The sequence below is a fragment of the Carassius auratus genome, chromosome 21 (assembly GCF_003368295.1).
Source record: "Carassius auratus strain Wakin chromosome 21, ASM336829v1, whole genome shotgun sequence".
NCBI lineage: Eukaryota > Metazoa > Chordata > Actinopteri > Cypriniformes > Cyprinidae > Carassius > Carassius auratus.
This window is the reverse complement of record NC_039263.1, coordinates 704,551-729,852: the sequence shown is the minus strand read 5'-3', so window position 1 is coordinate 729,852 and position 25,302 is coordinate 704,551. Positions and strand designations below refer to the sequence as shown.

Sequence of the window (25,302 nt, the reverse complement as noted above, 5' to 3'; positions counted from 1 at the left end):
AGTAATGCAATAGTCTAATGCATTACTTTTAAAAGTAACTTTCCCCAATACTGAAAGAAACTAATACAGGTTTGGATTAACATGAGTTATATGTAAATAAATTGTAAATGATTAACAAATGTATAATATATATATATTTTGGTGAACCATCCATTTAAGATAAATGCACATTTACTGTAACATATGTAGATATACATTTAGCATGTGCAGGGTGATGATGCTTCAGTCAAATGTATTATTAAGGGAAATAAATTTTGTTCAATTTGTATTTTGACAATTTAGTTAATAATCGAATAACCGATGAAAGACATTAGAATCCCAGTAAAATTATAAGGTACATTTATTATATGACTTATGTATAGGCATATTAATATTTACATATTTAATTCCCCATATTTTAAGTGAAGATGTGCTATAACAGTAATAATATAAATGCAAATTAAATTAAAAGTTCTAATTCACTCAGTACATTTATAGGTGTTCATGAAAATATAGGTCTGAAAGGTAATCTGTTGAAAAAATTAATAATAACCCAACTTATTACAATAAGTATTACATTTTAAAATATGTCATACTGTATATGTAAAATATATATAATATATAAAATATCACTCTGTCCCAGTTCAGAAAAAAACCCTTTTGATATTAAACATAATACAGTCTCATAGATCACTATTTTCAATTTAATTTACATTATTTATCCTCAAAACTGTTTCAACTGACTAAATCTCACAAATGTTGATGAAAAAAAAAAATAGCATCGTCATTCATCAAAAGTGCTGATATGAGATTTTGTGCCATTTATTATTGGAAGGAGAAACAAACTTAAGGTGAGGGGGTTCATCTTCACCCAGGGGGTTTCTTACCCCTCTTACTCCAGTTAAAGTTAGTGAATGTTAATGTGAAATTATGTTGAGCGTGATGTGACTTGCTGCTATCAGCATTCTTCAGAGGACCTCGTTATCACAGAGACTTTACCCATTCAGAACAGCCCTCTAATAAAAGTGAGCTCTTTTTTGTTAGATGATATCACTTGCTTGTACTTGCTTACATGTCAAAGCTCAAGAAAAGTGCTTCAGGGACAACAAGAGAAAATAATATTTATTCCAACATCTTCAACGTTTGAAGGAAAAGGGGTGTTTAAAATGCAGAGATGTTACACTTCCACATAACCAGTGTAAAAAAAAAAAACTCCTGCAAATCCAACACTTCACATGCTTTCATTACTGTATTGGGTTGTTGTGCAGCTTTTGTCTATGTATGACATGTACAGAACAGAAGTGTATGGCATTTAGCCGTTGGAGTGGTGTTCACTCATAACTCAATACTCTCACACACTAGTCACCTCTAGTGGTCATACCTCCATACTGCTGCTCTATGAGTGCTACACTCATGTGTGCCACTAGAGGATGCTATTGTCACCGGGATGTGAAATCAGATGAACTTCCTCATCCTTATTTTTATAACTAAGTTGGCATTTAACCTACCAGCTTTTTAAAAATGCTTTAAAATACAACTGCAGCACATTTACGTTCTTTGAGGCATGCATTATTCTTTGAATTTTTCTCAAATTCAGGTAACAAATACTTTTTAAAATTTTGTTTCTTAAAGTTGATCCCTCATTAAATTATACAATATTATATAATATAACCATCTTTCTGCTTAAATTCAGGTATGCAGTTTACATCTCTGTAAATGTGTTTCATACATTAAATGTTACATATCTGTTACATTTTCAAAGTAAATAAAAACATTAATTTACCGTAGAATAAACAGGTTGCATAATAGCATAAACTGAGATATTTGAAGATTAGAACATTTTTAAAAGCTTTTCTTTTTTTTTTTCTTTTTCACCAAATATTGGTTATTACAAATTGCTGATCATTGTGTTTAACCAGATACTCATCTTACAATGTATTACAGTACTACTAATACAGTACAATACAGTGCAAGTTAAGAAAATAACACAATACTGATTGCATAGTTTATTATTCAGTATTTTCATACTTATAACAACAACAACAGTTCATAAGTTCAATTGAGATCATTATATCATACTGAATCACAGTAATAAGAAGTTTTATCCTAATGCATGCAAAACTATAGTCAGAGATTACTGTAATGTAACTGTTACAGCTGGCTGGAGCAAGGGAACAAGGAAACATGGACATTTCACAAAATGAGAGTCTTTAACGATCGGACAGGGAGACACTGAGCAAGTAAACATTCATTTAGCCTATATTAAACTTAACAAAGGCAGACAGGTGTGGGGAATTAACTAATAATGAGACAAGAATCACTAAACATCACTAAATAAGGGAACGCGGGAACAGAAACGGGCAAAATACATCGAAACGGGTCCATGATCCTGACATTAACACATCAGGAATACTTAGAGATCTATAATATTGATGGTAAAGACTGATCCTCATAAATGGCATGTAATTAAGCAAGAAAATTATCAATAACAAATCTTTATTACTAACTCAATATGGAAACCATGTTTCTTATCTTTTTTCTGACATGTCCTTTTCTTTACATCCCAGCCAATATTTGCCAATGGATCTTGGGTAAGGAGGGTTTACATGGTCAATCCGTTTAGTCTGTAGGTCCACCCTGTAATATTTATCTAGTGGAGGAATACCACAAAATTAACATGAATATTGAAAAAATACAAATACAATATATTAATATAAAACACACTAAACTTTGGTGTCAGTAAGAGTGTTGACCCAAGGCTGCATTTATTTGACTCTGCATTTAATTTCACTTAAACAGTAATATTGTGAAATGTTTTATTGTTAAAGTTTATTCAAGATAAATAAATTCAAAAAGACTTGACTTGATGCTCAGGAGACAATTCCTATTATTATCTATGTTTATTATTATCATTGTGTGCTGCTTAATAATTCTATAGAAACTGTGATACATTGTATTTTAGCTTCTTTCATGAATAGAACCATCAAAAGAACAGCATTAAAAAAAACATATTTTCTATTTTATTTTTTTATTTTTTTTTATAACAAGGTGTCAATCTTTAAAACAATTTTCAAACGGGAGCTCTACGCTTTGTCCCCTAGAGGGCGCTTTTTGTAAATATCTTTGGCATGACCTGTGTGTGAAGCACGAGTCTAAACACGACATAAGTGAACTTAACATTGGCAGTCGGCAGTGTAAAAAGGCACCTGTAAAATATGTTACACGTTTCTTGTCCTCAGGGAGACCGTTTTTGTGGGTGTATCTAATCAATGCAACTATGGCAAGCACCAGCACTGCAAACTTTAAAATGTCTGTTCCTCCATGTCAACATTTCTTGACACCTGATGACAGGCATATTATGTGCTTTATGTGCATGCATGAAGAGCATGCACGCTCAGTCCTTGGGGGCTGTTTGCCTGCATTGCGAGCACTTTTCTATGACACACTTTTGTACTTTTTCTTGCCCCGAAGCTGGGCCTGATGATGACATCTGTAAGTTGTAGTCTTGGTCATCTACAGCAAGTATCGTCACGCCTCCGCTTATAAAAGCTTTGCTAGGATGGGGTGTAGTTAGGCAGAATCTGTAAGTTGTAGGCTCTCTGTGAGCCACCTTACAAGATGTCCTGAGCGTGGGGTGTAGTTACACCTCCTCTTATTTCAGAGAATCATCATGTAGAGGCCTCTGCTCCTTGAGCTTGGCCATCTACTGCGAGTGTCATCTGGGCCTCCTATCGCTACACAAAGTTTACTTCATTGAGGTATCCAGGCTAGAGCTCCACTAGGACATAACTTTGCAGGTTGTAGGCTCTCTGTGAGCCTCCTTCCAAGGTTTCCTATGCGTGGGTTGTAGTAGGTCTCCTAGTGTTACTAGACTGCCTCTGATTTGAAAGGTGTTGCTTTTAGGCCTAACTTTGTACAGCTTGACGTGCCAGCTGGCTCTGAGTGCTAGGCTCTCTGTGAGCCTTCTTGGTTGCTGGCCTCAATAAGAGCGTAGTTAGGCTTCGGTCTATGGCCTTGCTTGAACAGGAGTGAGGACTTGGTTCAGCAATTTAGGCACTCATCCGTTCAGCATGGCGGCATGGGTATTCTGTTTCCTAAAAGCACCCCCTCTAGGGTAAAGTTCCCATTCGAAAGGGAACGTCTCGGGTTACGCATGTAACCATGGTTTCCTGAGAAGGGGATGTTGTTAAGATGCTGTGTCCCCTTTCCATGTTTCAGGAATTCCTGCACGCCTTCTTCAGACAAGAAGTAGATGATTTATTTTGCAGGTGCCCTTTTATACTCATGCTTCAGACACTGGTCATCTTGAAGACATTCCCAAAAGGCACCCTCTCATGGATGCAGGATTTCATTCCCTTTTTCATGGAAGCATTGTTACATGTGTAATCTGAGACATTTTTCATGAATATGGCATTTTTGCCAAATCTGGCCCAGCTTCTCAAAATATAAATTCATAATCCTAGACTTACCACAGTGAGTCAGGGTAAGACAAGAACACAGTTTAAAAAAAAAATTATGATTTACCTTAAAAAGAGAATCAACAGAACATTATCTATGTTGAAGTACCTTTCTTAAAGAAGTAGACATTCTGCACAGGTGTGGCCTTTTCTTGGACAATCTCCGTATCTATATAGTCATCCGGGTCATAGCTCATGTCAAACCAAAATGGACGTCTTCCACGCCCCTTTTTCTGTTTTTTACCACGCTTCTCAGCTCCATAATACCTATAACACATATTTATGCATACCGTATAATCTATAAATCTACTATACATTTACAAGGTATACATCTATGCAAAAGTTCTCTCAACAAACCTCAGTAATAAACAAACCTTTCCTCATAGTCCAAACCAAAGTCTTCCCAGAACAGTGAGCGGCTCACTCTGTCTCCGCGACCCCTGGTCTTCTTTCTCCGTCCGGTTCGGCCCCTGCTCAGGCTGGTGGCTGGAGATGGTGAGGGACCAGGGCTGACGTACAGTCGGCCAACCATTGCAGCATCTATGGGAGGTTTGATGCCAATCCAGTCTTTGGAAATGAAACGCGGCCCTTTGTGATGCCCTTGAACTGGATGGACAGGCAATAATTTATTACATTTATTGAAACCTAGGCTTGAACAACATATGGACACAGACTTACTGTCTTGAAATAGCAGAGCAAACAAATTATCCAAATCACAGTACAGGTTTGTATAACGTGTGAAGGCAACAGAGGGTGAGGATTTGGTCATGCGAGCACATTCTTCATGGGAAGGCTGGTGTTTGAACTCATATTGGTAGTACTGGTCCCCTGTGTGAACAAAGGAAACATTAAATATTAAATACATCTATTTCACAAGGTGCATAACCATATTTTTGACATATAGAGTGCTGCAGATGTATTTTTTAGTCCAACCCAAGAGTCAGTATCACTCCAATTCCCTCAAAAATCTCTGAAACCAACAACAGTTTAAAGGGTTAGTTCATCCAAAGATGAAAATGATGTCATTAATGAGTCACTCTCATGTCGTTCCAAAGCCGTGAGACCTGGGGACACAGTCAGTTAGAATTTGTTGAAGCATCGAAGATACATTTTGGTCCAAAATTGGTCCATTTTGATGCTTTAAAAATGTTTAACTGACCCTCTGATGTCACATGGACTACTTTGAAGATGTTTTTCTTACATTTCTGGACATGGACAGTATACCGTACACACAGTTTCAATGGAGGGACTGTGAGCTCTCGGACTAAATCTAAAATATCTTAAACTGTCTTCCGAAGATGAACGGAGGTCTTACGGGTTTGGAACGACATGAGGGTGAATCATTAATGACATAATTTTCATTTTTGGATGAACTAACTCTTTAAGGCTATCTCTGTACTCCTATTTAACCACTTGTTAGTAAAATAGGGGTATTACTGATTTTAAAACAACTTGAAACTATCTCAAGCTTATGTTAACCACAAACCTTATTTCAGGAATTTGACTAAAAACCTGTTCATAAAAACTATTGATTTCAGGACAATTTTACCGGAAGTGCATAAATGCTAACTTATTTTTGGTTTTGGCCCATAAAAATATATCATCCTTGCAGCAATCTATTTTGACCTTTATTACCTTTAAAAAAATACACTTTTTCTCTCCCATGGTGGCCTGGAGCCGGGATTGCAAAGGCAGCATCAATATCATCTGGAATCTTCTCAAAGCCCACGGATATGTCTCTTGGATAATCTTCATCCAAGACATCTCCATCAAAACGCCAGTACTTGTTACCCTGTGATTCAGCATGCAGTGAAATGTCAGTAGTTTAAAATATTTTAGGTATGTATAGGTCAGTCATATGTGTGTCCATGATAAATAAATATAAATCTGTGACATCATTTCCTATTTGTTTAGTTTTTTTTTTCTGCATGTTGGTTTCATAAGTGGCTTTATACTCCAAAAAATCTCTAAATTATCTTTAATGATAGACACACTTATTATATATGAGGTGTATTTATATATTTTTTTAATAGATCCAGATTTAAAAATAATCGTTAGGTCAATCAACCCTTAAAGGCAAAGTTCACAAATTAAAATTCTGTCATTAATTATGACAGAATTTAAATTTTTGAATGAACTATCGCTTTAATATTTAACCTGATGTAAACAGACCTTGAATATATATGTTTTTCCCTGGCAGTTGATGCGTGTGAAAGCAGCATCAATGGGACCGGAGATGCCCCACACATCCTTGATGAGTTTGGGATACCCAGACATGACAGATTTGTCATCTAACTCAAAGAAATAGTCCCCTAGAACACAATTGAAGAAGATGTTGTTTAGTAAGCCTGAACTTGAGGAAAATGCACAGCGATTATATTCAGCCTGAAAACTCACCTCTGAACGCATAGATCGAACCATTCTTCAGCTGCATGAAGGCGTCAAAGGTGCGGCCGCTACAGGTGACGGCTTCTGGATCAGGTGGAACTGTAGGAGATATAGGAGGGGAACTTGTGGTGGTTCGGAGCGGAGCGGTGGCGGCTGTCACATTCGATTCTTCCGTCGGTGTCACCGAAGAGGTCAGATCATCCTCAGGCACATCAAACATGTCACCACGGGCAACTGAGGAAGAAATTAAAACTTTCAAATAGTACAGCATTTTCACAATGCCTGGTTCTCTTTCCATTTATAAGACATTAAAAGGAAAAGTTCACTCAGAAATAAAGATTTGCTGGAATTCACCGTTTGCTTACCCTCGTGCGATTCAAGATGAAGATGAGTTTGTTCGTTAAATCAAAGTCGATTTGGAGAAATTTAACATTACATCACTTGTTCACATATGAATACTCTGCAGTGAATGGGTGCCGTCAGAATGAGAGTCCAAAAAGCTGATAAAAACATCACAATAATCCACAAGTAATCCACACCACTCCAGTCCATCAGTTAATGTCGTGTGAAGTCAAAGGCAGTAGGTAAACTAATATTTAAGGCATTTTAACTTTGACCAAAATGCATAATAAAAGCACTTCTTCCAGTGAAAATGTCCATCCCCTGATGTCCTCTCACATCAGAATACACTGACATATTTGTTTGTTTGTTTTGGCTTATAAACAGTGCCTGATCTGAGTATATTTCTCTCCTGATCCTGATCTTTTTCCCTACAAAGCAATATAATGGATGGAGGACTCAAATTTTTGCTGGAAGCAACAGTTTAAAGTTAAAATCATCGTAATGATGGATTTGTTTATTACAGACATGCAACGTTTTACTTTACAAGATGTTAATTGATGGACTGGAGTTGTGTGAGTTACTTGTGGATTATTGTGATGCTTTATCAGCTGTTTGGACTCTCATTTTGACGGCACCCATTCACTGGTGAGGATCCACTGGGCAAGTGATGAAAGAAACAAACTCATCTACATCCTGCGTGGCCTGAGGGTGAGTACATTTTCAGCAAATTTTTTATTTTGGGGTGAACTATTCCTTTAAAAGTGAAATGTGTACTTTTTGTCACCAAACTGAATTTCAAACAATTTGCCTTTCCTATTTGTTGATTTTAATGAGAAGCAAGTTCATTTATTTTCGTTACTTAAAACATTTGTAAAGATATTATTGTTTTACTCTTGTCACTGACATTTTAGCGTAGTTGTCATTTTCCTCACAACAAAATTTTGTAATTTTGAGTAAATTTGATCAAAGGTTGTACTTTTTTGCCAAAGAGGGTAATTAGTGTCACTGAAGTTCAAGCATTAGATAAGAAACATGTGATGTGTGAACAAAACAAAGCAAAATCAAGGTAAATATCAACTGTGAAAAGGGTATTTTTATTGTGAAACATTTCCAGTTAAGTTGTAAATTTGGGAGGAACTTACATGAATAAATGCAGATGGAACATCAAGACTCTGCAGGCCAATATTTTTAATCAGAGATAGTTTAAGTCTCTGGATTAATCAGAAAATGTCTTTTCTTTTCTTTTTTTTCAGTGTGTTTCATTTAATTTTTGGCTTTCTTCTCTTTACCCAGGCTTTATGTATGTGTATATGTTTAATTGTGTTTGAAAAGTTTATTTCACTGTGAAATAATGTCAGGGTAAAGTCCAAAGGGCCTAGAGTGGCCAAAGTTGCCTAATTGTAAACAGGTTTCCCAAACCCTCCCCTTAACTGCCATTGGTCAGACAAGACAGAAAGCCCCTCCTCAAACATACACCATTGGATGAGCTAGTGTTGCGATGTAGGAATGTTCCAGCTGCCTAAACAAACAAAGCAATGTTTTGAGAGCACCACAGTGTTTACACTTGGAAATCATCCCATACCAGAGGTCTCTGTTTAATAAGCTAGAATATTAGAAAGTACTATAGTGAAAATCTAAATCAATACATACATACATAATAAACACTTTAGCTAATATATTCAAATATACACTGCCATTCAAATATTTGAGCTCAGCAGATTTTTTTTGTGTTTTTTTTATGACATTAAATTGATCTAAAGTGACAGTATATAATTGTACAGTTTTCTTTTTTATTTCAAATAAATGAAGTTATTTTGAACTTTCTTTTCATCAAAATCTTAAGAGATCATTTCTTTTCAGAATTGATCATAATAAGGAATGTTTCTTGAGTATCAAATCAGCATATTAGAATTCACCTTAGCCATCACAGGAATAAATTATTTTTATATTAATATATTATCAACGTGTATATTAAAATGCATTAATAAAATACATTTTTTACTATTTGAATATAATATACATTCTTACTTAATATAAGTTCTTACTTTTTGTTCGACAAGTACTGTCAAAATCCACGCAGCAGCTTCCATAGTACTTGCACATTTTATCACACTGACATTTCTTTGTAGGATCAAAGCCACTCTGACAGCGTCCCTTGCATGTTTCTGTGGAAAATGCAGAAAAAGGAAACAATTTTGAAAGCTCAATCAAAACAAACCAGAATTTTAATAATAACGAAGCAGATTGTGGGTCACTTACCTTCTGCAGCGAAACAAGTCGCCAAAACAAGGCACAGTAACGTAAAAAATTTCATTTTTAATGGCACATCTGTCAACAGCGAGTGCCTAAAATGCTCTAGAATGACCAGTGTGAAAGAACGACAGAGGACAGCTCAGACATCTGTGCCGATCGATGGCTCCAAAAGTCAACTGTCCCCTGTTTGTTCAGTCTGGAAAAAAAAAATCAATGATTACTACAAAGTTGTCCTGTTTTCATTAATCTTACATGTTATGATTAAGGCCTTTTAACTCATTTAAAGTTAAGAAAGTTTTACAAGGATGTAGCCAAATATATCTGAAAATGTGGATTTGAAACTATAATATTATATAATATGCATTTAACTATAATAAGTGGGACTGTGTCAGTGGCTTATATAAACTATTGAACTACTATTGAGCTGGCTACTATTGAGTTCACTGTTTGAGCAGCTCAACTGTGTTTGTAATGCTGTTCAGTCTATAACATTGGAATGAGACAAATAAGAGATTATTATTTAAAAACATTTATATATAAAAGCCTTGAGCTATAATCTCTGTTCAAAGAAAGCCTTCAACCCCACTGCAGAGGTATTTGCATCATGTGAAAAAGGCTGTTCAGAGTCATATGACAGGTGTGCTGCTGACCAAGGTGCTGAAATAATTTTGAGGTAATAGCAGAGATTGTTTTACTATTGGGAGGTGAGAGGGTCTGTATTACTTACTAATGGAGAAAGCATAACTAATTACATTACAGTGCTGACGTCATTGAATTTCAGTCAAATTTGTACGATGGACAGTCAATCTTTGTTCACTGATAGCATAGGAATGAATGAGAAATGCTGTAAACTGAATCCCACCTGTCTCAAAAAGTCAGTGACCTCTTTTATCTGTCACACCATTTTTTTCATGGTAAACTCTAAAAATAGTTATATCCAAAAGTATTGCTTAGTGCAAAATTTTTTGAAGATTAGCAAATAGGCTGTCGATTCATTAAATGATAAGTCATTTCCTATAAAAAACAGTTTTTTAGCATTGTGAAACCTGTCCTTCACTGACAAACATTCAAAACGGCCTCTGGTCTCCTTTCTCACATACTTGCCTTCTAGTGGCTTTACTACAACTCTATTAGCTGATCTAAACTATCTACTTATTAGTATCCCAATCATTTCTGTTTTGAATTCTTCTCTTTTTCTATGCTTACGCTGCTTTACTGTATTGATACTCTACCGATACTGATAACAGTCTAGTTTGTGTTTGTTCTAAAACTTTAACTTTTTGATTTAGCAATTAAAGCATACATTTAACCCCTGTCACTTAACAGAGAATCCATTTGAACTTTCTTTTATGGATGTCAGTCTTGGGTGTTATGTATTTTTCTACACTTTTTAATCTGTTTCTATTGCTTGCTATGTTAAATTTTTTAGAATAAAGTGTCAGATTTGTTTGAAAATCCCCTGCCAATTTACTTGTAAGCAAGTCAACAAATTTTGAGATTTTGGGCTATTTTGCTTTTTATAGATTTTATAGATTTTATAGATTTTTTTTGCCTGTAGATTTTAGTTCAAATACATATCTTTGAATTGAATTTTCCTCAGAATTATTATTAATTTTTTTTTTTCTCAAGCACTAAGCCAGAAATCTTCACTTTACCATACACCAGTTTTATTCCAATTAACTGCAGGACTATATTGTTTTACATATATGCAATATGCTTTTTACATATCATTCGCCTGATTTATCTAACATTTAATTTATAAAAAACACGGTGTTTGTTTTGTTTTTTGTTTTTGTTTTTCTGGCTGTTGACAGTATTTTCTTATTTTGTATAAAAAATTTACTCTGCAAAAAACTCAGAAATTAGTGCAGATTTAATTAAATAATGCCTCATTTGCATTTTTTTTACGTAACATTACAGAAATGTTGTAATACAAAACAATGGTCTAAATGTACTGTGACTTATCAGTCTATTAGTTAATAGAGCATTTCAAGATATAACTGTCCATGCAAACTTTCTTAAATTTAAACTAAAAAATAATGCATCAGGAGAAACAAAAATGGCTGGGAGAAAACAATTTCATGCATCTAGGAACTAAAGATTATTTTGCTGAACTTCTATTGTAAATATTTTTGTTTTTTTATACTATTTCATCAAAAGAAAGAGCAGACAGAATATGTCAAGCTGTCTGGTCTCTGTTTCCCTGGGTGTCCACTAGTGGTCTCACTTCCCCATAGGCACCTCACCGTAGGCATTACAATTCCCACTAGCCTTTGTAATTAAAAACAGGAGTAAAAATAAAACAGGAGTAATTGCACTCCTGTTAATTGCACTCAGGTGTCTTCACTTGTTAGTCATTATCCTGCCTATTTAAACCCTTCTGTTTCTGTTTTTGTCATGGAGTCCGTCACCTAGTTTATTCACGTTTCCTTGTCCTTGAGTTCCTGTTCTTGTTCCTGTTGTGTGTTTGTTTGGTTCTGTTTGGAATGATGTTGGTTAGATTAGATTAGATTAGATTCAACTTTATTGTCACTGCACATGTAGGTACAAGGCAACGAAATGCAGTTAACCAGAAGTGCAATAAGCAGTAAGTACAGAATATACAAGGTCTATAATATGTACAATAACTATACAGATAAGTATTATGGACATAATTTACAGATTTTAAATACTATTAGCATGATATACAGATAGGTATATTATGAACATACTATACAGATGGATTATGTAAAGTGTATGTACACTATAGGCAGAACTATGAACATATGAACATAATTACACTATTGCAATGGACAGTAAAGTGCATAGAAAATATTTCAGTGTGCAAATGGATTATTCAGTGTTTCTGGATGAACAGACAATAGTGCAAGTAATAACAAGTTACTGTTTTTTGCTTGTTGTGAATAAGTAAATAAATCAGTCAGAGTGTTGAAGAGGGGGAGGAGTCTGTGTGTGTGGTGTGGGGGGTGTTGAGGGGTGTCAGAGGGCAGAGTCCAGTAAGGATACAGCTTTAGGGAAAAAGCTGTTCCTGAATCTTGTGGTCCTTGTCCGGAGGCTCCTGAAGTGCCTCCCGGAGGGCAGGAGGTTAAACAGTCCATGGTCAGGGTGAGAGGAGTCCTTGAGAATGGTGCGAGCTCGACGTAGACAGCGTTTCCTCTGGTTAGCCCTGGATTTACTGCAGGCCTGAGCGTCATCTGACCTGAAGGCAGGTGTTGCGGGCTTTCAGCAGAAGTTGCACCTCCTTGTTTATCCATGGCTTCTGATTAGGGTATGTTGTTATCTGTTTTTCTGTTGTAACACTGTCAATGGTGGAGTTGATGTGATCCAGTACAGAGGAGGTGTAGATATCAATGTTCATGTGAGAGCCACAGGCAGCCTGAGAAGCAAACATACTCCAGTCATTGTGTTGAAACCTGTCTTGAAGTGAAGAGTCTGCTCCAGTTGGCCACACTTTGATGGTCCTCACTGATGGCTTCACAGGGTTGATGAGGGGTGAATACTTAGGGTTGAGAAACAAAGAAAGGTGGTTACGACCCCAGCTTGTTTTTGACTCTGATTTGGATTACCCTTAATTAACCACACTGCACTTGGATCTTCCATCTCCTGTGTTCTCGTACGTGACAGAAGGACTCCATCATGCTAAGATCCAGCGTTTGGGATTTCGTATACGTTCCCCAGCCACCATAGAGGAGCGGATGGGGAGACTTTCTAACCTAACCACTCTCCGTCAAAAGGGGAGTGAGGTGGGGCGCTTGGCACAAATGTTCTGGACAATAGGACAATAAGTTCCCGTTGACCCACCAGAGTCGAGTCAGGTTCCCATTGACCCCCCACAGTCAGGTCAAGTCACCGTTGACCCCCCAGAGTCAGGTCAAGTCACCGTTGACCCCCCAGAGTCAGGTCAAGTCACCGTTGACACTCCAGAGTCAGGTCAAGTCACCGTTGACACTCCAGAGTCAGGTCAAGTCACCGTTGACCCCCCAGAGTCAGGTCAAGTCACCGTTGACCCCCCAGAGTCAGGTGAAGTCACTGTTGACACTCCAGAGTCAGGTCAAGTCACCGTTGACCCCCCAGAGTCAGGTCAAGTCACCGTTGACCCCCCAGAGTCAGGTGAAGTCACTGTTGACACTCCAGAGTCAGGTCAAGTCACCGTTGACACTCCAGAGTCTCAGCCAAACTCTCTGAGCGCTCGACTGATCCTGTCGTGGCCACGGAGGCCACCCTTAACTTGTTCATGTTCTCTGTTTCAGACTTGCCTATCCAGACTTGCTCTCAAGTATCATCGATCCCACTGTGGTGGTCCTCTGTGCCGCCCTGGTGGGCTCCTGTCTCGACCGCAAGGCTGTGATGGTCTTCTGCACCGCCCTGGTGGGTTTCTGACTCAACCGCATGGCTCCAATTCCACCTTGCTCCACCCTGGATTCCTGCCCTGTTGGTTCGGCCCTGGGCCACTGAACTTTCTGTTCTCCCCTGGATTTGTTTTGTTGTTGGTGTTTTTGTTTTTTGGCACTTCCTGTCTCTGTTACCCTCTATCACATGGCCCTCCGTCCCTCCCCCTGGTCCTCTGCCGGTCCACCTCCCTCCTGGTCTCCTTGTTTTTTTTTTTTTGTACTTCTTATCTCTGTTTCCCTATATTATCTGGCCCTTCGTCCCTCCCCCTGGTCCTCTGCCGGTCCACCTCCCTCCTGGTCTCTGTGTTCCTTGGTCTCTTCTTGGGTTGGGTGGAGCATCTGCTAGCTGCTCCGTGGAGGAGGGGGTAATGTCACGCTGTCTGGTCTCTGTTTCCCTGGGTGTCCACTAGTGGTCTCACTTCCCCATAGGCACCTCACCGTAGGCACTACAATTCCCACTAGCCTTGTCCCTTCATCACAGTAATTGCACTCTTGTTAATTGCACTCGGGTGTCTTCACTTGTTAATCATTATCCTGCCTATTTAAACCGTTCTGTTTCTGTTTTTGTCATGGAGTCCTTACTTTCCGTCACCTAGTTTCCTAGTCCTTGAGTTCCTGTTCTTGTTCCTGTTATTTGTTTGTTTGTTTCTGTTTTGACTGATGTTGGTTATGACCCCGGCTTGTTTTTGACTCTAATTTGGATTACCCTTAATAAACCACACAGCACTTGGATCTTCCGTCTCCTGTGTTCCCGTACGTGACAGAATATATACAAATCTGAACTTTTTTCATTAAATGTTGTATTTCTGTGTTGTCCTTTTTGTAGACCAGATTCTAGAAAAGACAGACTGACAGATCGGTCTATAAATAAACTAGGATAAAATCAACATTATTCCTATTAACCATTTATAATTATTTGATTTTAGTGGCTATTAACTGAAATGTTACCATAATGCGACTTTAACTGTTTCTTAAAGTAGCTTAAAACAACAAAGTTGTTCATTTTTATTATTCTGATTAAGTTGTTTGAAATTTCAGTAAATAACTATTCATTTGTACTGGAGTAAACTGGAATCTCAGATAACTCTTATCATTCTTCCTTCTTCATATTTCCTTTTAGACCACAACTTGATGTCTTGCCAGACATTATTATTCAGAAATAGCACAAATTGTGAAGTGTAAATAGGATGATAATGTAAGATGAAAGGACTTCATCCTTTATTGAGGTCAAAATCCATAAAGAGATAAAAGTCCAAATTCAGGAACAAAGAAGTTCATCATTTAAAGTATTATCTTGACTTAATCCATACAGCCACTGACCCAACATGGACTGACCCAACATTGCGTAAAATTTTTACATTACATTTTTAACCCAAAAGTAGGGTTAGTCCATATTTGACCAACCCAAGTTGATTTGAAACAACCCAGCATTTTTTAGAGTGTAAAATCCAATTGAGTAACTGATATGTCATGTAATATTGGTAATACCTTGGGGAGCCAAGACCAGCTGTCTCTGATATGAATTGCTACCCAGAGCGAATGTAGAAATATTAAATTCCTAAAAAAACAAAAACAAAAAAACCCCCAACTGGTTAGTTTTTAGGTTAGGGAGGTGCATGCACTCAGAAACAATAGTTCACAACCTTGAGATTATTTTGCAATCAACTGAGTCAGGAAGACTTGGTGTCTGCTAGACAGCCATAAAGAAGCTCAGTCTACTAAAGAATATCATCTACAATCATGCAAAACAACTCCATAAAGCTACTGTTATAATGTAAAGTGAGAGCAGTATCTATATATTCTCAGTGCCTAGACAAGGAAAACTATAGACAAGGGAGAAGAATTACATGTAATACCACACTTGAGCTTTGGAACTATTATTAAATATTTAGGTATTAGGGTTTCATTGAAAGCTGTCCTTATATCCCACAGTACATACACTTCAAAGGTTGTTTAAGTGAGATTATGTAACATAAAAGGGGCTTTATCTCTAAGGAAAGGACTCTATAGATGGTAAAAAAAAAAAAAAAAAAAGAACAAAGCTTTGGAGAAATATATATGTTGGACCTTTAGCACACTTTTCATGGTACTGGCCAATGGTCTTCAAAGAACTGGTACAATACTTGATCTAATTTCCAAAGCATTTCCTTAATTACTGCAAGTGGAAAGTTCAAAACATGTAAAGGTTACTAATTAATGTTGCTAAAGCTGTAAGGTCTCAGTTTGTACTGAACCGAAGAATATCAGGTGTATCACATGCTTGATGTATCTTTTCCTCACTAATCTAACAAAAATATAAAAACTGTTCAAAAGGTCTGTGGTCAATAAGATTTTTAATGTTTTTGAAATAAGTCTCTTATAAGTCTCAGCAAGTACATTTATATGATCAAAAATACATCCTTCAAAATTCATTAAAAATACATCCTTCAAAAATCAGTCAATTTTGTCAATTTTGTGCTCAAAAAAACTTTCTTCTTCTTCTTATACATATTTAAAACCATTTTATAGAAACATTGTGTACCCCTTTTATATATATATATATATATATATTTATATATAGATATAGATATATATGTGTGTGTGTTTGTGTATCATGTGTATATATATATATATATATATATATATATATATATATATATATATGTATATATATATATATATATATATATATGTATATATATATATATATATATATATATATATATATATATATATATATATATATATATATATACACACACACATCATGATACCTACCTAATTTAATAAATTAACCTGTAAAGTGTTACTATTAAATCTTTTTGTTACTTTTTTGGTAAAAAATAAAAAATAAAAAAATAAAAAAATAAAACATTTTAACAACTCATAGGGCAGTGACTTTACAAGTCAGCTTAATAACAGTTATATTCACCCATTCCCACACTTTTCCCACATTTTTCCAGAAGTGGGCAGTAAGAACCATTCTTTATATATTGCGTTGTAAAAGAGACACTTATCTGGGTGACACCTGCTCTTCCATGATGACACTGGCAGTGTGAAAAGTTCATTTATGCTTTTAATAAATCCATCAGTTAGTGCTCCAACAATTCAATGAATTGTGGTCTTAGAAAAAACGATAACAAAAGGGTTAATCTTTTTTGTTTGCCGTCTCGTTTACCCTCCCCTCCTTCATACCCCCATTCACCCTCTCCTTGTTCACACAGTTAATGTTTAATTTTCCTTATATGAGGATAGCTATAAACACATTGATCAGACACGACCTCCTTTACCGATCCTTTGCTGTCCTCTCCATCCAGCACACACCTGACATCTGCAGCTGAGGGAGGGAAGACATGGCATCGATTCTACGCTGGCTGTGGGTTAACAGGAACTACTTCATCATCTTCATCACCCCTTTTATTATATTGCCCCTACCACTGGTCGTCCCAGCTCCGGTAAGTGCTTTTCATGAAAATCTTCTGCAAAGCCTTTGACATTTTTTACTTATAACTTCTTTAGCAAATGTTTTTGTGTTCATTTGGGAATTTATATTAACTAAAGGACTGAAATTTGAAAGTGACATCTGCATATTTAGTTTAAGTTTATTTTGATGGTCCCTATAACACATTCTGTTGACTCTAAGTAATGTTGCACCTATCTACTTACTCTCATTAGAGTGTTAGTAGAGTATTAGTAGAATGGTAGTGTTGGGTTAGAAAAAGCTGACATGTTCTTGTAAAGTTACTTATATACAGTAGAATGTCTGCATCACAATAAAGAGTTGGCAGGTATAAAGCAGACAGTTTACTAACACTCTAATGAGAGTTAGTTGACATGTAGCTGCAACATTACTTATTGTCAACAGAATGTTTAAAAGGGACCATTCAAAAAAATATGACTGCATTTTTTTTTTTTTTTTTTATTGCCTCGTGAGCAGCTGAATGATGGTTGCAAAAAAATGCACTGTTCTTATTTATGAACTGCGGGACGCTCTATTTACACAGCTTGAAGAGGTCATCCTCAAGTCACAAACAGAGAAAATAAAGTTACTCAAGACCTGGAGACCAGGTTACTCTGACCTAAAGAACTTCAGCTAAAATAATATTGAACAAAACTGGATATAGCTCAAATATTAACATTGCATTTCTAATAAAAAGGAACTACAATATATTTAGGAACCCCAAGTGGCTAAACTATTGAATGCACTTCTATATTTTTAAAATGTATGTTTACAGTTTAATTACATAACATAAGAATAGCATTGGCATTTTTGGTAATATTTCAAAATGGACACTTACTGGATTGAAGCAACTTAGGTTTAGGTTGATTATCCAAACATCATATTTAAGGGTAAAAAATGTTAAAATTGTATCTTATCAAATATGATTCAAATATGAAACATCATACATTTTGCCCACTACTAGAAACAAGACATTTACTGTAAATATCTTACAAAGTTATAAAATTGATAGATATGGAGTGATAACTGATATTTATATGAGGAAACATTGGTTTACATTACAAATTATGCGACTGTCATCGTACTTATAAAATTCCTCCATAAAATAAACCCACCCATAAAAAAAAAGCATTAAAAATTGTTTATAGTCGTTTATGGTCAAGGGTTACTTTTATCAGCATTCTGAGAGCAATAGATATTCTGAGAGCAATAGATGAGTCTAAATACATCTTCAAGAGATACAGTAGTGACCCTTGGTACCTTCACTAGATGTAATAGATAGAATCAAAACTCACCTCATCAAAAATCCCCTAAAATGAAAAGATTGCCATAGATATGAGATTGCCTCATTGATGTGTTGTTATGCATCCCCTTCCCATCCAATAATTCTCTTCTATAGAAATGTGTGCCACTGAGGTATTGTCAAGATCACTGACCTTGTGACACTTCTGCTCTTCAGGAAGCGAGATGTGGTTTCGCCATCATCCTGATGGCGCTGTACTGGTGTACAGAGTGCATGCCACTGGCCGTCACTGCCCTGCTGCCTGTCATCCTCTTCCCAATGATGGGCATCATGGAATCTGGAAAGGTATCTTACAGAAAAATTCCATAATTCACATTTTGCATCATTATATATCTAAACATAAGGTACAAGCAAACTACACATATAGCAATCATATGTAAAAGAAAAATCTATTACTATCATCATCACAAGCACTAAAGACACACAAAGAGAGAGATTTACCTTCATCAGCATGACTTTTCTATAAGTGTTATCTCTAATGATTCATGAGCTTTATGGACCATAAAAGCAGTTTTTATGAACACCTTGGAATATGTCGTCAAACAGATTGTAATCTGTCATTTATATTCCTTATCTTTCTATCTTTAAAGAGAACTGCTTGATTTTAGATTTAGATTGATTTGACCATATCCCACAATGCAATGCTCTAAACTTTAAAGATCGTGACTGTTTTTCTCGCTTGCCAACCCATTTTTAAACAAAACTGGATTAAAAATGCAAAATGGCCAATGTTGATTTGGAGAGGTTAACTTTATATACTGAAATGTTAACCATTGCACAATGCATTTTCGTTTACAATTTGGAAAAATGCAGTATACAACAAAGCCCCGGATGGAAAGAAGAAATGCTTTTGGATTCACTTGCAAAACTTTTGCCTTCTATCGAAAAAGTGTTGTGTTCCTCCAAGTAACTTTGCATTCGCTCTGAAACCTGAAAACCACGTTTCTAGGTCTTGGCGCCCCTGAGAAAATATTGAATCGTAAATCTTTTGCATACTCTTGAAAATGTGTTTAGTTCTCCAAAGTACTTTGCATCCACTCACAAAACATTAGCATTTCCTTCCTTAAGTGTTGCGTCTCTTTGAGAAACCTTGCACTCACTCGGAAATTGTTTGCTTTCTCTTGAAAAAGTGTTGCAAAAACAATAAAATAGTTTCCTTTATATTATTTGCAGCAAAAACGTTTTGCGACTGAACAAAAAGTTTTGCGAGAGAAAAAAAAATAGATTGAGATACTATATTTTTTCCCCATTACCATGTTATTTTGATGGCTCTGTACTGAAGACTTTAAGCAGCAGGCTAGTATTGCATTGTGAACTAAAACAGATTTTGAGCAGAGAAAAATATGTAACTGCTACTTTATCTTTCAGGTGTGTGTTGAGTACCTAAAGGACACCAACATGCTGTTTATTGGGGGTCTGCTGGTGGCTATAGCTGTTGAACACTGGAATCTCCATAAGCGCATCGCTCTGAGTGTCCTTCTAATAGTTGGAGTCCGGCCAGCTTTGTAAGACCACACACACTGAAAACTTATAGCCTTTTTTATTTCTGTTTCACACTCACCTGTATTTTTCCGTCTGTTAACTTCTGCAGGCTGATGCTGGGGTTCATGATCGTAACAGCGTTCCTCTCCATGTGGATCAGCAACACGGCCACCACAGCCATGATGCTGCCCATCTCTCAAGCTGTTCTTGAACAGCTCAGCGCCACAGAGGCAGACGCTGATGAGAGAGAGCTGAGGGAAGGCCAAGATAACCATGCATTTGAGTTGGCCGAGGTCAACATCAAACAAGATGTAGACAATATCACTGGAGACAAACCCAACAGTAAAAAAGTTTGAAAAGTTACAAAAATTACATGATCTAGGACCTTTATACAGTGCATTTCATTGTAAAGACTTTAAGTATATCCTTCACAGCCTCGTTTTCATTCACATTCTATTCAATATGCCATCCAAACTGATTTAGGTCTATACTATCTTAAATATCTCATAAAGCTTCAAATTTGGGTGATTTCAGCAAATGATGTTCCATTATGTCATACTATTTGGGTTTCGAGGGCAGAGTCTCGGGCCGGCAGGAATTGTGGGTGGGGGGAGTGCATGTACAGTTCTCTCTCCACCTTCAATACCAGGAGTTAGGTGCCCTTGAGCAAGGCATCGAACCCCCAACTGCTCCCCGGGCGCCGCAGCATAAATGGCTGCCCACTGCTCCGGGTGTGTGCTCACAGTGTGTCTGTTCACTGCTCTGTGTGTGTGCACTTCGGATGGGTTAAATGCAGAGCATGAATTCTGAGTATGGGTCACCATACTTGGCTGAATTTCACTTCACTTTCACTCACTTTTAGACCAATGAACAAGGGTCTAATATACTGGTTTTACTGATCTCGGGCTTGTTTTATAACGTAGGTTCAGTTTTTATTTAAGTATTAATATATTGCCTAGACATTGTTTTGATAATCAGCCGTCAGCGTTCATGTTTCAAACGCTTCCAAAGAATGAATCATTTTGTGAAGCAATCGGTTCAGTTGATCTGAAGTTTCAAAAAGCTCATTTTGACTTCAGTCGATAACTGAGATGCAAGCAAAGTGGCGCCATGCTTTTAAATTAAATGAGAGAGTGAGCGTGTCACTGAAAGGAGTGGACTGATATACAATTTGACCAATCAGAATCAGTTGTAATAGCCTAAAGCTAAGTCTTAAAACTTACATCCCACCTGCTTTATATCTTGACAGACAACCCAGACACGGAGGCAGGAATCAATGCACTCTCAGAATGCAGGAGGAAAGAACGGGAAGCAAAGTACCTTCGTCTCTTTAAAGGAATGAGTCTCTCTGTGTGTTACTCTGCCAGCATTGGAGGAACAGCCACCTTAACAGGCACCACACCAAATCTTATTCTTAAGGGCCAGATGGATGAGTACGTGTCCTGTTATATAGATATATGTATGAGTGTGTGTGTGTGTGTGTGTGTGTGCTGGTCAGGTCTCTCCTCACACATATTTTTGCACATTTTTGCAGCATTTTTCCAGATAACAATGATGTGATCAACTTTGCCAGCTGGTTCGGTTTTGCCTTTCCTAACATGGTTCTGATGCTTGCGCTCTCTTGGCTTTGGCTACAGTTTATGTACTTGGGCTTTAAGTAAGTAACTCGCATGCTTTACATTCAATAAGAGTGTGTGTCTAGGACATACAGTGTTACTAATTTGATTATTTCAATCAGCTTTAAAAAGACTTTTGGCTGCGGTTCAAAAAATGAGGGAGACAAAGACGCTTACAGAGTGATGAAGAATGAATACAAGAAGCTGGGAACGGTGTCTTTTGCTGAGGGTGCTGTGCTTGTCATCTTTGTGATCCTGGTGATCCTATGGTTCACACGAGAACCAGGGTTCATGCCAGGCTGGGCCACTGAGCTCTTTAATAAGAATGGACAGTGAGTAAACTTCACCCAAATACTTTAAGCAATAGTTCACATTAAATATATATTAATTTCTTTATACTTTCTGTTTTTCTTTGCAAAGATACGTCACCGATGGCACTGTGGCTATTTTAATGTCAACCCTGTTCTTCGTCATTCCATCTCGACTAGACTGTTCATGTTTAGCCAGTGCTAATGATGAACATGAGGAAGAAGCTGAAGAAATAGAGGAAGGTAAGATGCCTCTGCATTCAGAGTCTCGAACAGAACATTGTGCCATACGTTTAAACCAGGTCTTAAACCAGATCTACTGGACTTTCTGTTTTATAAAGGAGGAGAAAAACCAAATGACAAGAAGAAGAAACTGAAGGGCACTCCTACTCTTCTAAACTGGAAGGTGGTACATGAACGTATGCCCTGGAACATAGTGCTGCTCCTGGGCGGAGGATTTGCTTTGGCAAAAGGAAGTGAGGTGAGATGACTTAAATGTGACATATCATGAAAATCAGACTTTTTCTAAGTGTAAGTGCTATAATCGAGTCCCTGGTGCATCTACTAAGCCAGAAAACATGAAAAAGGACAACCCAGCTTTTGTAACTTGTGTGTTTTTTACTTAAACTTGTGTGTATTTGACAGTTTAAGTGCAATAAGACATGAAAGAGAAGAAGAGTTTAATAATCACATGCCACGTGACAGCCGCTTTCTGTGCACTCAGAAAATCCTTTAACAGAAGTTTAAACTAATATGCTTTAAAACGCATGATTTCAGCACCATAGACATGATAATCAATACCAACCAGATGTTTTTAACCGAGTATCTGAGAAACGAGATACTTATTTTACATTGTGTAAAAAGGGGTATAGTAGGTCTCCTGTAATTTTAAATACATTATATTAAAATAATCTAATGTACTTCAGATGCTAAAAAAACACATATAATACACTCTCAGAAATAAAGGTACAAAAGCTGTCACTTGGGTGGTACACTTTTGTTCTTATTAGGTTCTAACATGTACACTTTAAGTACTAATATGTACCTTTAAGGTACCAAAATGGGCCCTTTAGATACAAACATGTGACAGCCCATAGTGACAGCTTTTGTACCTTTATTTCTGAGAGTGTATAATATAATATAATATAATATAATATAATATAATATAATAAGTTATGTCAAATGATTGTGATTAATAGCATACAAAATAAATATTTTTGCATAATATGTGTTTTGTGTATATTTATTATGTACACTACATTCACTATATTTAGAAAATATTTACATGTTTATGTCTATTTATATTCATATAATTTAAATTATAAATATACTTAATATATTAACATAACCTTTTTTTCTGAAATATATTCATGCATGTGTATTTATATGTATGTATGTATGTATATATATATATATATATATATATATATATATATATATATATATATATATATATATATATACACACACAGCACACATACATACTGTATATTATGTAGACAAAATATTTGATTTTGAAAGCGATTAATCGCTACTGATCATTTGACAGCACTTTAATATATAATATTATATGATATAATAATGTTATTATGTTTTTGTCTGTTTGTTTGCTTTGTGTAGGTGTCTGGACTGTCAAAATGGCTGGGTCAAAGTCTAGCCCCACTGAAGAGCATCCCACCCTTCGCTATCTCTCTGATACTGTGTTTCCTGGTGGGAACATTCACAGAGTGCTCCAGCAACACAGCCACCACCACACTGTTCTTGCCCATTCTGGCCTCTATGGTGAGTACCTGAAGTAGCTTAACAATACCTACCATATTATTCTATGTTGCTGCGCCTTTCAAAAATGTAACCTGAGTACAGAAGTGTCAATAATACGTCACCTCTATCTGCAGGCCACAACCATCGGGCTCCATCCTCTCTACGTGATGCTGCCCTGCACCATCAGTGCATCGCTGGCTTTCATGCTTCCTGTAGCCACTCCACCCAACGCCATCGCTTTCTCCTACGGAAACCTCAAAGTCTTGGATATGGTACGGATGAACACATTTTACATGAGTCTTTGATGTTCCAGAGACAGTTGACTGAGAATTCAATTTTTGAGACATTGTTTATGGAAAAACGGGTGGATAATTGTTTTTTCTTTTTTTTTTGAAGGCAAAGGCAGGCTTCATTCTCAACATCATTGGCATTCTCAGCATCAATCTTGGCATCAACACATGGGGAATGGCCATGTTCAATCTAGCAACCTTTCCCTCATGGGCCAACGTCACAAATGCCACAAGCACACCATGAACAGCTTCACATATAATTCTTCGGTTTTGTGAGAATGCTGAAGGAAGGGGATGGGGGGGGGGGCTAAACTGAAAAACACCATCATCAAATGGACAAAAGGGTCACGGTATGCAGAGCATGTAGTGCCCGTCCCCTCGCGAGCAAAAGCTCAGTTTAAGTAAGTGGCTGGTAAGAATTTACAGCCTCCATTTAGTGTTTGAAATTCTGTATCACTTATTTACATCTTTAAAGGATGTAAAGGACTTTGTAAATGTGCGTTGGCTTCCATGTAGCGCTTTTCCTACCCCAGTGTGGGTAAAAGGTTTTCTGGTTTTCCATTTGTGCTGGTTCACGAAAATCTAATTAATTTATAGGGTCTGGACGAGACCTTTTATATTTTAGATCCCTTTTTGGATCACAGTCTATTTAATACATTTTAATACATGGCTGAATCCTAAGATCTTAATGTGTTAAGATTTTTAAATACCCCTACTTTGTAGAAGTAAATAATTGTAGGTAAAAGTCAAAGCATTTTTCAGAATATGTGCCATTTCTCAAATAAAATTAATTTTGTGAAGTTTTGTGAGAAATTTTATTTTACAGCTCTTACAGCAACATAGTTAGGAATTGATTTCAAGTCATAATTTCATAAAATGTTATTTATATTATTGAAGAAAATTGCTATTAAAAAGTAAATATAAGGACTGCATGTTTTACAGACTAGATAAAATATAGATTTTTTAACTAACATTACTGATCAAAAGTTAAGGTTTTTTTTAATGAATATGGTTACCAAAGCTAAATTTATTTTATTATAAATCTGATATTTTAAAATAACTGTTTTCTATTTTAGCATATTTATTTATTCCTGTTATGGTAAAGCTGAATTTTCAGCAGTTGTTACTTTAGTCAGTGTCACATGATCACAAAATATAACAATTTGATGCATAATATATTATTACAAATATTGGAAAAGTTGTCTTTGAAGGATAAAAATTCTAAAATAACTTTTTATTTATTTTTTGAAATATAATCTTTTTATTACTGTTGTCTTATTTTTTTATTGTGAA

At 36.4% G+C, this 25,302-nt stretch overlaps 2 protein-coding genes across 3 annotated transcripts; one reads left to right on the top strand and one right to left on the bottom strand.

The window, feature by feature from the left end:
* Positions 1–1,970: 1,970 nt before the first annotated feature.
* vtnb (vitronectin b) lies at positions 1,971–9,588 on the bottom strand. Its single transcript, XM_026195386.1, has 9 exons — positions 9,426–9,588; positions 9,212–9,331; positions 6,834–7,058; positions 6,609–6,748; positions 6,072–6,228; positions 5,115–5,264; positions 4,811–5,042; positions 4,546–4,703; positions 1,971–2,629 (listed from the first exon to the last, which is right to left on the bottom strand). Exons 1-9 carry the CDS (start codon positions 9,478–9,480, stop codon positions 2,508–2,510), a joined length of 1,359 nt encoding a protein of 452 aa, XP_026051171.1. The 5' UTR covers positions 9,481–9,588; the 3' UTR covers positions 1,971–2,507.
* Positions 7,799–24,809, top strand: LOC113038156 (solute carrier family 13 member 2-like). Of its 2 annotated transcripts, XM_026195385.1 has the most exons (14): positions 12,672–12,687; positions 13,670–13,787; positions 17,107–17,244; positions 18,709–18,837; positions 19,921–20,057; positions 20,144–20,376; positions 21,284–21,467; positions 21,569–21,691; positions 21,773–21,982; positions 22,071–22,201; positions 22,300–22,439; positions 23,579–23,740; positions 23,854–23,991; positions 24,116–24,809. In XM_026195385.1, exons 3-14 carry the CDS (start codon positions 17,143–17,145, stop codon positions 24,251–24,253), a joined length of 1,827 nt encoding a protein of 608 aa, XP_026051170.1. In that variant the 5' UTR covers positions 12,672–12,687; positions 13,670–13,787; positions 17,107–17,142; the 3' UTR covers positions 24,254–24,809. The 2 variants fall into 2 exon arrangements, with proteins under 2 accessions (XP_026051168.1, XP_026051170.1); XM_026195383.1 differs by lacking the exons at positions 12,672–12,687; positions 13,670–13,787 and adding an exon at positions 7,799–7,874.
* The last annotated feature ends 493 nt before the right edge of the window (positions 24,810–25,302 follow it).